This window comes from Anticarsia gemmatalis, chromosome 4 (genome assembly GCF_050436995.1).
Source record: "Anticarsia gemmatalis isolate Benzon Research Colony breed Stoneville strain chromosome 4, ilAntGemm2 primary, whole genome shotgun sequence".
NCBI classification, from domain to species: domain Eukaryota; kingdom Metazoa; phylum Arthropoda; class Insecta; order Lepidoptera; family Erebidae; genus Anticarsia; species Anticarsia gemmatalis.
Window position 1 is genome coordinate 4,779,085 of NC_134748.1, and position 15,837 is coordinate 4,794,921.

Genomic DNA, 15,837 nt, shown 5'->3' on the forward strand with positions numbered 1-15,837 from the left:
CGAGTACTCTTATACAATAATAAATGTTTCCTAATATAAAATGCACGTTTAAGGTCTTAGCACACATGATTCCTACTTTTGCTGTAGGGCATTAAGGAGAGTGTATTCTTTCGCAGTTTTATGATAAAGAGACTTGGTCGGATGATGCATTAGAGTGTAGATTCAATCAAACACAAGTTACATAGAGCCTTCACGCCCTGTCGACCAATAGACCCATAATTTGTTTTATGTAATAAAATCAAATAAGACTACAATGCTTGAAATCCTAGTCAGTTTTTTGTGAGATTATTTATTCTAACAGAGACATGCTTGCTTAAATATACCTAAATAAATGCTTGCTTAAATATGCTTAAATATAGCTAAATGTACCTCAGAAACCGGGGGGGTTTCTGAGATACATTTAGTGGTTGTTTATCTATTCAATAGCGCTTAAACTCATTAAAAAACGCAATTGAATAGATAAACTACCGTTAAATGTACTTAGAAACCAGGCATTAAGTTATTCTTCTTTTAATAGCTCTACGTTAATGGTGAAACAGTATCATGTCTGCTACAAGCTTTACATCTTAATTTTTCTTCATAATCTCAAGTTTCTCAAGTGTACATAGAATGGAGCATTTATTTAATTAATTAAGTCCACGGCTCGGGAAGAAATCTTTCTTGTTATCTTTAATATAATATTTATGATAAGACTTGTGAAGTGAACGATGTTATTAACTTCTGAATAAGTCAAATATGTATAGAATCTTGGAAGTATTAACACGTATAAGAGATAATCATACTTATTAGTATTACTTCGTAATTTACTTCGGGGAAGAGAGCATTTTGTAACAATGTTATACTACGGTGATTCGCAATATTTATTTGTTTAACCCGTTACTGTCCTGCTGCTGTGCAAGGGTCTTTTCGCAAACCAGAGAGGGTTTAAAAGTTTTAAGTCCACCACGCTGGCCAAGTGCGGGTAGCGGACTTTCCATTTTTAGGTATCCAAAGTTTCGTCACAATTTTTAGCTTCACCGTTAAAGCAATTTATATTTTTCTAATACACGCATAACTTCGAAAAGTTACCGGTGTGTGGTCTCGTCGACTATCAACCACTTGTGTGGGAGGTCCTGGCATATACCATTTGGCTATCACTGTTATAGACTAGGTAAAAATATTCCCTGCCTTTAAGAATATTTATTTAAGCATACTAAAGTCGTTTATAAATAGCGACTACGTTTTGTTCACAGCTGAAGGCACACGGAGGCTTTTACAGCTGATCGCGGTTTGATACGGATAAGCGTGTCCAAAATTATTCAGTGTATGCGATTTGTTACTAATGTAGAGGCTTGTTGTTTGGACTCTGTAAGAAATGTGGTACATTGTTGTTCATTGTTAAGTAAGTAGAAATCGATGTCATTAACAAGCTTCTAGATTTGAGAAATATGTAGATAGCTGGCTGATAAGATAAATATGTCTTTAAAACTTTAATAAGTTGAAAGTTTCCTTTTCATTTTACTTATGATCTTTTCCTTATAATGTTACTAATAAGAAATACGCCGTTTTCATTCAATTACACAGCAATTTATATAAAAAAACCTTCCCCGTTCCTTTTAGAATAATTAAATCAGTTCATTTTAAAAACGGCAGGCTTTTTCACCGTCTGCGATTCGTCACGCTAAAAATAGCCTAATTTACCATCAAGCAGTTACGTAACGCAAGAAATAAATAAATGATCGTCACAAATTGAATCTGTTACAAAAACAAGCACGTGACCGGCGAACTCATTTAATTTTTATCAATGACATGACGGAAAACAACTTGTTTGTAACAGGAACCGGAACTTTTTTTAACTTTTGCAATCATTGTTGTTTGTCGATTGACTAGGTACAACGTTTTATTGTTAAGTAATTCCTACTTATATCATAAATGCGAAAGTAACTTAGTCTGTCTCTCCTTTATGAACCGATTGGATGAAATTTTCTACTTACACAATGTTTGAAGCTCGAGAAAGGACATAAGATACGGAACAAGGATTGTGCTAGGAATTAGCCATATTATACCGGGTGTAACAGAAGGCTGTCATTTTCACCCTGTATAATGATAACAACGCGTTAGTCATGGCAGTCAAAGGGTTGTAGTGAATTACGAAAATAGGCTACAACTTTAACCTTGTTGAAAGATCGCACAACACTCGGAAAAAAGGTAGCATAACTATCTAATGTTAATTAAAGGCGAGGTTATGTTAATGTTTCATTAGTAAAAAGAATTTTTGTACGCCGAAACGTGCATGTTTTGTCAAAATAACATCCTACAACATTTTCTATTTAAAAATGTTTGTACAACCCGACTTCATCTGTAAGACTCACGAGGATTTGCATTTGCTAGTAAAATCCATTAGTGTGATTCAACAAACATTACCAAAATACTGGTAGCACTGGCGGAGTGGCGGCTCACAGATATTTACTACGTGCTACGTTTTCAAGCGAAGTGAGAAATAGTGTGCGAATGTGCAAGGCGGCACATGTCTGGGATGAGCATGATTCATTGTTTGTTGTGTGATTCTATAGCTCGATTCTCTACTACTATCGACTACCGGCAACCGGCTAGCTATTGAGAAATTTTGCACGAAAATCTTATCAACGCCTCTAGCGAACTCCGTAAGAACTATTTTGGCGGTTCATTTTCGATACTCGACATTCAAACTCTCGATATCTACTCGGCAATACCGACTTTAAATGACTGCGCTACTGAAAGCTTTAGATATTTGTGATCAGGAACTATCGTATGCGCTTTTTCATTGTAAATAGCGTAATCATCTAGCTGTAATAATGGCAATGATACTGAATTTACTTATATATTTAATGACCACTATATAGAATCGCTCCATACTCGCCTTCCGAAGAACAGTAGTCCTTCGTTTAGTACGACTAATCAACAACCCATCAATAGACTGTCCGCTCCAATCACTGATCGTCTATAGACAAATGTAACACGCGGAGAACGATTGTCACAAACAGAACACGTCTAATATACCTTACACGCTCTACATTGCGTCACGGCATCTAAACGTATGCTGAAATCCACGTGTGAAGCCGTCGATGTACAGCGTATTGTTTCATATAAACTAGTGGGTGTGACGTGTGTCAGTCGGGCTTGCTATTCTATGACAGTAGACAATGCGCAATCAGAGTCTCGCAGTATGCAAAATAGTGTAGAACGCAGTGGTCAGCTTTGAACTTATTATGAAGAATCATTTCATGTAGCGTAAATGTAGGTTGTGTAAGCTGATGAATTCAGACAGTTTCATTAAAACTAGCCAATTTTGCAGGAATATGTTTATAGTGTCCTAGTCTGCGTACACATCCTAGGGTTTATGATAGGGTACTGATAAGACAGCCACCGTCACGCACTTAAAGCCGAGCACGGTTCTGTGCAGGATAGATATGGAGGTCTATCAACCAAGTTCTCATGCTCTGAGCAATAGCTTCTTTTTACATCCAGGTTTAGAACAAACGTGCCGTTAAAAATACATATGACAGAAACATTTAAAAGAAATCATTGAATAAATAAACCGATATTTGTACTAATTTCCGGATCACAGAGAAACCAAAACTAGTAGCATATCTTCACAATATTTTATACCTATTCATATTATAAGTCGTACCTTCAACATCCCACAGCATCAAAACATGCATTTATTTCACTTAAAGCTACACGTATAGACGGTCCAGTCGCCGGGGGGTGTAAGAGACATGCTCGCTCGCTTATATTCAATGTACGTGGCTCACGGGGGGTAGCTACCCTTACTTCATAGGTGACCGGTTTCTTTGTCGCCACTAATTTAATTCTCAGTCTAGTGATTTTGATGTTATGAATGTGAAATTGATTTTGTTGTAATAGTTACTTACTAGTTAGTTTGAAATATTGGTTATTGGGTTGAGGGAGTATTTCGATGAATTTATTAGGGATAGTTATGTAGAAATTAATTTGAAATCTTGTAGTGTTTATTAGGCATAAATATGGATATTTTTAACATACTATGTATTTGGTATTTAAGTAATTATAAAGTAACTGGTAGAGCTACTAACAAGTTAACTTAAACTTGTATAAACAATACTTATGAAATCTTTAATGTTTCTTATTTCCTAACACAATGGCATATTTTCATTATACTAAAACAGTTAATAAAACATTATAATCTAAGATCTGAAACAAATATAACCCACAAATTCATGATCAAACAATACACAATTCACGACGACACAAATTACGGTTTCTCAACCGTAAATTAACGTTCACTTACCGTAAAACCGATGCCGACGGTTGCGGAGAAATTGCCTGCTTGGAATTTACCGGTCTCGAACTGTACTAGTAGAGATGTCTTGCCAACTCCGCTGTCACCGAGCAGGATTGTCTGTTGATAGAAATGAGAGAGTTAACATATAAGGAAGAAAAATAATAGAAAAAGGGTATAATTGTGTTAAATCTTTACTGTCTTACTTATTTACATCGTGTTCCCTCTTATACAATTATAAAAATTGATTGATTATGGCAAAACACTGTAGGTATAACTATTCACAGCTTACACGACGAATATAATGTTTTCTATATTAATATCCATACTTTACCAATATTTATTTAAACTATATCGAAATTATTTGTTGGGGGTGGGACAAGATGCATTGCACAATGACAATGCGATCACCTAGGCCATTGCAGCATATACGCGCTTACTACATACAGTAAGCAGATTTTCGTTAGAACAATAGGTTGTTTTTACGTTTAATGTTTAACAATCAACCTATTGACGAAACGACTCATTTACGTGTTAAGCAAATAATCGAGTATAGCGTTGATATCAAACCAGTAATCATTCACAATAAATTGCTATGATGAAAACGTCATTTATTATTTGACACCGTTGGTATATGAACGAAGCGTTACTGTAAACAAACATCACATTTTCGATTCCATCGTACCGCAGCCTGATCACCCCGAATTGAGAATCAAAAAGCGAGGGAGGTTACATGTTAACGAGTGTGGATCTACAAACATTGCTTTTTCTCTTGTTTTCGTGTTCCGTACAATCGAGCCGACAACACATTGCCACGATAAGCCTTTAACGCCGACCTGTTTTTCTTTCATTCCAATATTGCCGGGTACAAATGCGATAATAAGGTTTTTTCTCCTTTTTAAATAAATATGGAAAGCAAGCACTTTGTGCTTAAATGTAGCTACGGCTTTTTGCTATTTCTTGGTGAAAATTTGTTTGTCTCATTTAGGCTCTCACAGTAATATAAAACCGACATGTGTACATTTTATATTATAATTTCATCTTCATAAATGACTAACTTCAAACTTCATAAAAACTAAACGCGTCTACTTATATAAAGTTTAAAGGAAAATCCCACTATCTCTTTACTACAGCCGTTGTATGTTGTATATCCTACTTGTATATTGGCACACGGTTCACGTGGATTGACCCGACTTTACGGCTCGCGTCAGCAGTATTTGCAGCAAATTGATTGACTACAACAGGCTTTATGACAGTTCGTTCCGACGCAGACATTCGCTGAACGAATACATCGATAGAAGGTTATATGTATGTATGACTGGGAAAGATACTGTACAGTCAATTGTACAAGTTACTATTATTTTATATAGATAATAGATAATTGACATCGCGCTACGTATCAGCAATTTTACTGGTATATTTCGTAATCCTAGCATCTTTTTGTAGGCAGTGACAACTCTCTACAGATACCCATAATATCTAATTTTCGCGATTCTCTTTTGATTTTTGTATACTTCTATCATTTTCTAAATAAACTTTTGTCTTGTTATAAAAAATGCTTCATTATAAAATGTTTGTTACCATTGTTTTTTGTTGAAGAAAGTTAATTAATCGCAACATTCTAATTAGCTGATGTTCTTTAAAACTCAAGTTTGAAAGAAATGTTCCTACGGCATTGTTTTAAGTTGAAAGTATTTTTGTGTTTCTCGTTTATGTTTCGGGATTAACAATCTTTTTTATGAACAGTGATTAATAAAGTCCGAGGTACGAGGTACTTTATAGATTCTTTTTTATCGAAGAAGTAAATAATCTCACAAAAGATTTTCGAAAGTAGTAAAAAGGCAAAGGATATTTTAGATCCTAATATAGTAAAGTGTAACCCTAGTTCTACTTTACAACCTTTTTACGAAACAGGGTCTAAAAGAATATTTTCGAACAGAATGTACACTTCGATAATACATTTTTCTAACAGAATAATCCACTTACACTGTGTTCTAAAAAAAGCTTGAGGCCCAAACAAGGCTGAAGTATACTTTGACTACGTATTTCGTAAATACTTTACCAAATTTTTAACATTATATTTAATAAGCTGCGCGTAAATATTTATCTAATTTATAATACCAAGTAGATACTAATTTTACTCGCTAATTTTACTCTGCTTCGCACACGATAAAACTTTTGTGGTAAAGTTCGCCGTATTATCTCTGTGTAGCTTAGTAAAATAAATACATTACGCCATTAACTACTGACAGTAAGAGGAACAGCCTTTTGCAGTTGCTCCGTAGTAACATCTCGTGCGGGTCCAAAGCACCAGCAGTACTGCAACATTTTCAAGCAACATGCTCTACTTGTAAATCCATATTTTATCCAACATGATCAAAGATGTGCTACATATCCACATCCTGTCAATAATCACATTATTCCCGATAAATGTTCACGGCGATATACATGGTTCATGGTGATTACACGGCTTTTTGAAGTCCGTTCATAGCACAAATCGTGTTAGTGAAGCCCGCTCGGCTCTTCTACAGTGACATAACTTAATAACTTAGCTATGCACGGCGAATCTGCTTGGTACACGCTTTAGCTCGCAAGTTGTGGGTACTGTAAGGAGTCGATTTTGTTTGTATCGAAAAACAAAAGGTTTTATCGGTTTTAATGGCTGCGTTGCGTGCCCGTGATTGTAAAAGTAGTTTTAGTTGTTAGTTGTTTATTTGATTGTCGGGTAATTGAAAGTAATGCTCGAATTTATTGGAATTGCTTTTTTACGTTTTTTTTCTATATTGGATCATAATGACATAGACAGTAAAAATAGAATTTACACCTGAAATCACCAGTTTTTTGTTGCAGAAAGTCAAGTTTTTAGAAGGCTAACTTTAGGGATGAATTTTATATACGTGACGGGGCCACATGGATTTGTTGACATAATATTAAAAAGTAAAGTATAAAATGAGTCAACATTCAAAATGTCAACTCAATGCTAAAATGTTCCCAATATGTAATTCTTTCAAAAACCTCATTAAAAACTTCATCCAATGAAAAGTAACAAAATATCTAAACATCTATATAACTTTGCCTCTACGTTATAAGTTGAAAACTTGACACATCACGGAACATATCAAACGAAAATAACTGAAAGAAAATTATGTGTTTTATTTTAAACCTCTAGTAGACTTTCAAACACCTTTAGGTAGTAAGTAATCTGCGCTTGACAGTCAGTATCTAGATAAATAATAGGTCGTATATGGTATACAGCGTCAATCATTTTATATCTATTAGAGCTTAAATCGAAAGAAAAGAAACTTCGGGTTATAAAGATTTGAGAAACACACTATGCAAATGCTTTATTCAATCACACAAACTGGAAAAACGATAAAATGGAATCGCTCTATTAATCAGCGTTCATTTTAGTTATTCTTTTAAACCTTAATCGTCACTGTGTATTCATCTGATCTCACCGAACTGAGAACCTTACCTAATGCAATGTGTATTAAATACTAGCTGACTAGAGTAGACTAGCTGAAATAGAGCTAAAAAATAATGGGTCATATTTTTCCCCCTTTTTATTACATTTATCGTTGCTTCTCCGCTCCTAATGGCCGCAGCGTTATGTTATATGTATGTATAGCCTAAAGTCTTCCTCGATAAATGGTCTATTCAACACAACAATAATTTTTCAATTCGTATCAGTAGTTTCTGAGATTAGCGCGTTCAAACAAACAAACTCTTCAGCTTTATAATATTAGTTTAGATCTATCTGAAGAATACAAGTTGCAAAATAAAAATATAGATAACAAAGAACGTTCTGATGAAGCAATACAAGACAGCATTGTGCACTAAAAGCTTGCAATCAAAGTATTAGGTATCAAAGTGGTTGGAAACGAATCCGCAACGGAGTACCGATACCGTTGGATAATAGTTCTATGTTCTATACTTAAGATGTTATACTCGAGTCTCGCTGTGGAGGAGATGAGGCTCCTTTTCTTAAAGACTAGCTGACCCGCGCGACTTTGCTTGCGTCACATAAGAGAGAATTGGTCATAATTTTCCCAGTTTTTGTAACATTTTTCATTTCTACTCCGCTCCTAAGGGCCGTGGCGTGATGTTATATAGCCTAAGGTCTTCCTCGATAAATAATCAACACAACAACTCTATTCAGCACAAATATAATTTTTCCATTCGAACCAGTAATTTATGAGATTAGCGCGCTCAAACAAACAAACTCTTCAGCTTTATAATATTAGTACAGATTAAGCTTAAGTCTTACGTCATCGGTTGGGAGTTTGAGATTGGTATGTGAGGATCACAAATCCACGGACGCAAGGGAATAGTAGAGCCCTTTTAATCTCTATTGGGTAATTTGTAATGTGGACTGGTGTTATTATATTTATGTTTGAATTATTATGTAGTCATACTAAAATGCTTCCGTATCGCTTCTCATGTTCCTGGTGTAAAATTGCAAGATGGATGCTAATCAAACTAAAGGATATATGATAAATTTTTCAATACATCATTACGATACGTCCTAATTATAACGAGTCAGTGACACAGTAGTAATAAAAAAAAACACAAACATTAAGATCATGGTTTATTGTGTAGGTACGTTTATATAAAAATAAAAAACAATCCTAAATTTCTTAGATTACTTCATATACTTAGGAGGTATCAATTGTAGATAGCATTGAAGGTGTTTCAGAAGCATCATCTCTTGTTTGGAGATTAATAAAAGCTACTTAAAAACATGAAAATATTACTAACATAGATTGAATATACCTTGAGTATCTTAAATTATCATAAGGACAATAAACAATATGTTCAAGTGTTTCACAGAACATAAAATTACATGCTATATTGCTCTAACAAACTTTATTAGTTATCAACAACATCACTAACGTGCAAAAAATCACATTCAAAGTTCAACAATGAAGTAATAAATCCTTATTAGGCTCTACCGCGTGGTAGAGTCCAATTAATTTGTATGCGCTGCAACAAGATTAGTGAACAATAGCGTAGAGTCGGTAACAAAGCCTCTCTATAGTGTGATATGAGTTCGGATAATTGGATAGATAGAGTCATTGTGACTTTCAAAACTTTACTCTTAGTAGAGTTGATTCAATAAGTTTTGAGTTTACTCGCTTATTTCACTAGTGATTTTTTTTTTCACTAGAAAAATATTCACTAGTTCAATATTTTGTCCAAGGTTGCTGGCGAAGTTCTTTTTGGAAATACGTAGAGTCGTAATCTTTCCTCAGAGTATAAGCAACTAATTTGCCACATTTAATCTGTTGAGCAGTTTAACCTTGAAAATTAGCAAACAGTTACTAATGTAACTTTCTACTATCTAATGTAACTGTTTACTAACTAATGTAACCTCTGTAAAATATTAATAGTAGGTAGTAAGTACCCCAATCCGCGCCTGGCCAGCATGGTTGATTTCAGGCCTAAATCCTCCCTCGTTTAGGAGGAGAACCTTGCCTAGCAGAGGGACGTGGAAAAAAAAAAAACGTGGACATAAAAAAATAACGAACTAAACTTTGTACTATGTCTCGAATGATCGAAATTGTCAAAGACTTTTTCATAATCAACCCATTAATACCTACTGCTCAACAAGGGTCTTTTAATAGCTTGTTAAATCAATATTGATATTCTTACACCTCATTTTTTATCCACAAGCGCGTTAATAAAGACCTCAAGCAATGTTTTGTCATTATTTATCAATAAAACCGTCTGACCTTTTATGCTAAACACTTTGAAAGGTGCAAACAACTTAATAGAAATACGTAATTAATTTACACTGATGTGACATTTTTTTAATGATCGTCGGCGGTGGAAGGCTAAAAAACAAACAAAGACTAGCTCATTTATTGTTATGATGGTTATAAAAATGTAGTAGCAGTTTGTTTTTTAAAGGCCGTTAGTTTTTTTAGGTATGTTTATGCAAACATTACGTGAAATAATTTGACCGCTACCTACTTATGATATTTGGTAAGGATGTGTTCACTGTAATGTTTTTTTTAATGGCCGACTGAACATTGAGCAAAGTGTACTTTTCAATAAAAAGAACTTAAACTATAGCTTTTCAAAAAAATATATAAAATAATTATTTACTAATCGGAGGTTTCGTTAAGTTCGTCGCAAGCATATTCATATGATCATTCAATTACTGCAAACTAGACTTAATACCGTAACCAAAAATATGCAGATAGCGCGGCCAATTTAGGCGAATTGGGGGCTATTTCACTGTTTTTGTATGGATAAGTGTCAGATAACCTATCTGCTAAATGAATGAGTCAAAATCCCATCTGATAAGCTGAATCTGACAGGTATTTGGAAGTGGTGAAGCCTTAATATTGTAACTGGGTGGATTTATCAAACACATGCTTGCATTTCCACTGAGCACGAACATCAAGATCTGTCAGTACATGCCTTTACATCGCCTGTCTGTATACGGACTAAATATCAGGTATACGACCTAAACAAACGAATGATCTCATCCCGATGACGGTGTGACGCTGACCAAAGTCAACACAGGTCATTGAACCGTGCAATTAGATGCGTGTTAGAAGTACCTACTGTTTATGTTTGTGTTGAATCTTGCAAATATTTGCTTGGTTTCTTCTTTCGTGTCAATTTAAAGTTGTAAATGTTAATGCCATTTGAAGGCTTAAGATCGATTTTTTTTGTGTCTCTTTGATGGGTAGACTCCTCCATAAAGCTGCATAAAACTTAAGTGGGATTACGCAGGACATGTTGTTCGGATGTTGAAGACGATAGATAGGTGGGAAGTATCGTTACACACTGAAAGTCTGAAGGTAGAATGGCGACACAGTAGGCCAGGAAACCATTCGCGTCACGATTTGGACACTTTTTTTATAATTGAACCTCTCCACAAAAAAGTGACTCGCCAAAAGTTCGCCTTTTATATAAATGCAATTTACTCTCAAGATACAAAAGTTAATTTGTTCTGCAATATTAAGTATATACTAACATAAGCACTAAAATTGCAGTACACCTTTTTATTCACCTCAATTTGCCGTCCAAGTTAGTTGTAGAAGCAACTCTCAATTTATAAACCAATTTAAACGTTAACAAGTTGTAACCCCGCACTTGTGAAATCAATAAAGCAATGTTGAACACAAAGGGCTCTATTTGTCGGACGTTTTGACAGCTTGATTTGACCCTAAAGGCAGGAGAAGATCTTTAGCACGAAATGTCTTTGAAGAACACCTTTAAAGAATAGAATTAAGGCTTACGATGTTCTGTTTTAAGTATCAATTAAGGGCTTAATCTTTTAAAATTATATTTTACTAGCGGCCCGTCTAGGTTTTGCTCGGCTTGTAACGATTGAACTTTAAAAAATTGTATACTAAAACCTTCCACGTCAATCGCTCTATTTATTAGTGAAAACCGCATGGGAATCCGTTCGGTTTATGATCAGTTCATGATGAAAAGATAAGCGGACAGACGCGGCGAGGGATAGTTTTATAATAAGTATGTAGAGATACTTCAAAAAGATTATGTTAGACTTACTTATTAAGTACATTGTGTGTGTTTAATAAATAACATTAAGGATTTTAAGAAGCTTTAGGCCTATTGACGGAGGACAAAAGCTTAATAAATAATGTAGATAAGGGTTGGAAATCGACGTAAGCAGCTACTTAAATATTTACACGTGCCTACCTTTAATAATCAACATTTAATATACTTAATATAAAACTATATTAGTAATAAAATTTATGCCTACGCCTAAATGGTTTTTCAAAGTAATTTGCGTAAAATAGACAGACTAGTGCATTCGTTAATTTCAGACAAAAAGTACCTATAAACAAATGTACACTTTCCTTCTAGAAATATATGATGACTGAAACTTTATTGTGATCGACCAAGACCTTTGAAAATTGGTCAAAACGTGGAGTAATAAAATTGCCCTACAATTTTTTATCTCATTTTAGAGGATTTTCGGCTGATTTGTTCTTGTTTAATGTATAATAGAATACGGGAATTAACGCGAACACGCATTTTACCTTAAAATGCCTAACGTTTCTAGTCAGCCTGCGACCACGGCGAGTGCAACCTGCGCCGAAACATTAGGCATTTTAAGGTAAAATGCGTGTTCGCGTTAATTCCCGTATTCTATTATACATTAAACATGCAACGCGAGAGTTTAAAAGTTATGATATGTTCTCTTCTTTTCATTATCCGAAATTGCATAGTAATCTTATTAGTATTAAACTTATTCTAAAACCTTACCTTATGTATAGGAACATCGTCATCAGGCTGGGATCGTGCGGGGGTCTCAGCGGGGGGATGGTAGTCCCTGTACCCCGTGGGGGAGGGGGTGCTGCGCTGCGCCGGCGCTCGCAGGGAGTCGTCTTCAAACACGTCGTCACTCATGCTGTCGTCTGTTGCCATTTGCTGGAAAAGAAGGAACAGGTGAGGCATGACCGTAGAAAAACGCGCTTATACATAGAATGTTATCTGATATGATATGGAACTAAATGCGATAAAATATTTAACCTTATTATATATTAGATGTATATATATTAGAGTATATATATTAGATGTTGGCAAATGCTCACAAAAATTATGATCGCATTATCGCATAACAGGTCAATAAGTATCCATACTAATATTATAAATGCGAAAGTAACTCTGTCTGTCTGTCTGTCTGTCTGCTACTCAATCACGCCTAATCTACTGAACCAATTTGCATGAAATTTGGTATGAAGATATTTTGATACCCGAGAAAGGACATAGGCTATATATCATCACGCTACGACCAATAGGAGCAGAGTACCAGTGAAAAATGTTACAACAACGGGGAAAATTATGACTCTCTTATGTGACGCAAGCGAAGTTGCGCGGGTCAGCTAATACTATATAAAATACTACAATATAAAAAAATATGGAACTTATTTTCAACTATCGCTGATTGAAATGAAGTACCATAATACTCAGACGAGGACGTCGTCTCTACACTTGATCAAATATTATTCCATTAGTATGCTGGTGATATAAACAACGAAAAATTTATATTTTCTACTGAGTCAGCTTTACATCTCGATATTAAGCGTGGAGCGTATCGGTTCGTTTTCATCGCGTTAGAGAGACTAACAAAATCCCTCCTATATTTACTTCTGACTTTGTTTTGCCAGTGACTTTCCTGTTAAAAGATTTGCGTGAATGTGTTGCGTTCAACATTTTATAAAATCTTGTTAGTAGTTATCGTTTTACTCGTGTAAGAATAAATATACAGACATACATACATGCCTAGATTCCTACAAACTTTAGTATTTATAATAATAATATTTTTTAATTAGAAAAATAATTTACGTAGTTATTGGCTGTCCTAAATATGATTCAACTAGCTGACCCGCGCAGCTTCGCTTGCGTCACATAAGAGAGAATGGGTCAGAATTTTCCATGTTTTTGTAACACTTTTTACTGTTACCTACTCTGCTCCTATTGGTCGTAGCGTGATGATATAAAATATGCTTTTTTTCACGAAAAATATTCTCAAAATTATTTATATCTCTTAGTATAACGAAGTCGCGCTAAGGCATATCCGCCATTAAAACAGTTGCCATAGCAACGGAATTTTGTTAATTCAATGTCATTATAATATTATTTTTTTGCGACTTCGTTGAATTTTCTGAATTTTCCCGGGAAATGCGTCATTTTCCCGGGGTAAAAAGTAGCCTATGTCCTTTCTCGGGTATCAAAGTATCTCCATACCAAATTTCATGCAAATTGGTTTAGTAGTTTAGACGTGATTGAGTAGCAGACAGACAGACAGACAGACAGACAGACAGACAGACAGACAGACAGACAGACAGACAGAGTTACTTTCGCATTTAGTATGTAGTAGTATGGATATTACTCTTAACAGTCTGAATGCGTCACATGTCTCTCATCAAATATTTTCTACATCAAAGATAAATGAATAGAGTATGAAATATCATCACTTTGATAAAAACCCTCTCGTAATGGGTCCTCTCGGACACGGGTCTTCAAAATGGTAGCTGCTACGAATTTCGGAATTTTTTAATGAAGCTTGTGAATTTTCGCGTTTTATTTTATCCCTAGTTTAAAATAAAAAAAACTATAAAATGCAATAGTACATAGTTAACATACAGATTGTAATTACATTCAGTCAATATATTTACGTCAACCGTGTGCATTAATATGTTTCGATATAATTATAGAGTCAATAATCATGGGTTGCATGTTTGATGCCACCGCATAAAACAACCCTGACATGGTAAATAATGTTTTAAATAATAACTGCAGTCAATTAAAAAAGATAACATTCGATTCCGTTACAAAAAAACATGACACATTACATACCTTGAAGGCATTAATTAAATTATTTAATTGCGTGAATAAAACGAACACGAAAAAGTTTTATTATAAAAATAAAATTATTTTATGTTAAATAACTGGTGAATGTAGGTGAAAAAAATGACAACCAGCCATTTGTATATAAAGAAAAATATTTTAAAAATAAACTTTAACGGCATCTCAACTTTTTCTTCAACGAAAATGGCCAGTATAATATCTGCGTTTGAACGAGAGTAACCAAATAGTTTGTCTGAGTTGCAACTATCTATAAAAAAATAAACAATTTTTTTTTAATTATTCTGTGCGTTCCATTTCACACTTTTTTATAATTCTATACATCAAAGTAAGTGTGTTGTTATAGTACATCTACTATTAAGAAAACATGTTTTTCAAAGACCTAATCATGTAAATGTTGTAAATCGTATACAACAGGTGACTTAGGTAAGATTCCAGTTTACAGTGTATGGGCTTATATGAGCTGTTCTGCGCTTGACAACATCAAAGGACTGGCTGTCGTCTCTTAGTCGACGCTCTCAGACTTGAGTAAGGTTAAGTCTCAACTGTTACGTTCGTGGATTTATGTACTTGATTTTATTTAAATTTCTGATCGTGTATGTACTGTATATATTAAATGAGTTATATTTTATTTGAGCTTTTATGATATAATCTGAAAAACTGTTTTTTTAAGCTAAATTACCCTTTTTCACAATCATAATTTTTTGCCGAGAAATTGGCTAGTAAAATTGACACAATGTGTCATAAAAAAGGTGCGTTTTGGAACAGTTTGTTACTTTAGAATTTTCTCAGTTTAACCTTCGTCGAAGTCATAAGGCCAAGTTAAAAAAACGTTGGTCGCATAGCGTGATGGTTAAAATCTGTTTTCCTTTACATAATTAAGAACTTTACATAATTTGACTCTAAAATAAATATTATATAAGATTCTAAACCATTTTTTTTTCACCAAAACACACTCACACAACATTTAATTATTAATTTATATCCTTCTTTATCCACAATTTTTAACCTTTCCCACATCACTGAAATTCCGACTTTCCACTTGCTTTACAATGCCTTAAGGCTAGCAACCTATCGATCAATTATCATAGCCGTTCGTTATTTGCATGCATACATTCAGAACCCAGATATTAATGAGATTCAGCTGAAGCAAGATTTTGTTTGTACTATTTGTTTACTTACATTGAAACTCGGAAAGGGAG

General features: G+C 34.4%; 1 protein-coding gene across 1 annotated transcript in view; it reads right to left on the reverse strand.

Annotated features, from left to right (window-relative positions):
- Nucleotides 1–15,837, reverse strand: part of Rab26 (RAS oncogene family member Rab26) — a 95,108-nt gene that overhangs the window by 58,974 nt on the left and 20,297 nt on the right. Inside the window, exons 2-3 of the mRNA XM_076113234.1 lie at nt 12,530–12,694; nt 4,289–4,399 (exon numbers count right to left, since the gene is read on the reverse strand). Coding sequence (XP_075969349.1) covers nt 4,289–4,399; nt 12,530–12,694 — 276 coding nt within the window. The remainder of the gene's footprint in view (nt 1–4,288; nt 4,400–12,529; nt 12,695–15,837) is intronic.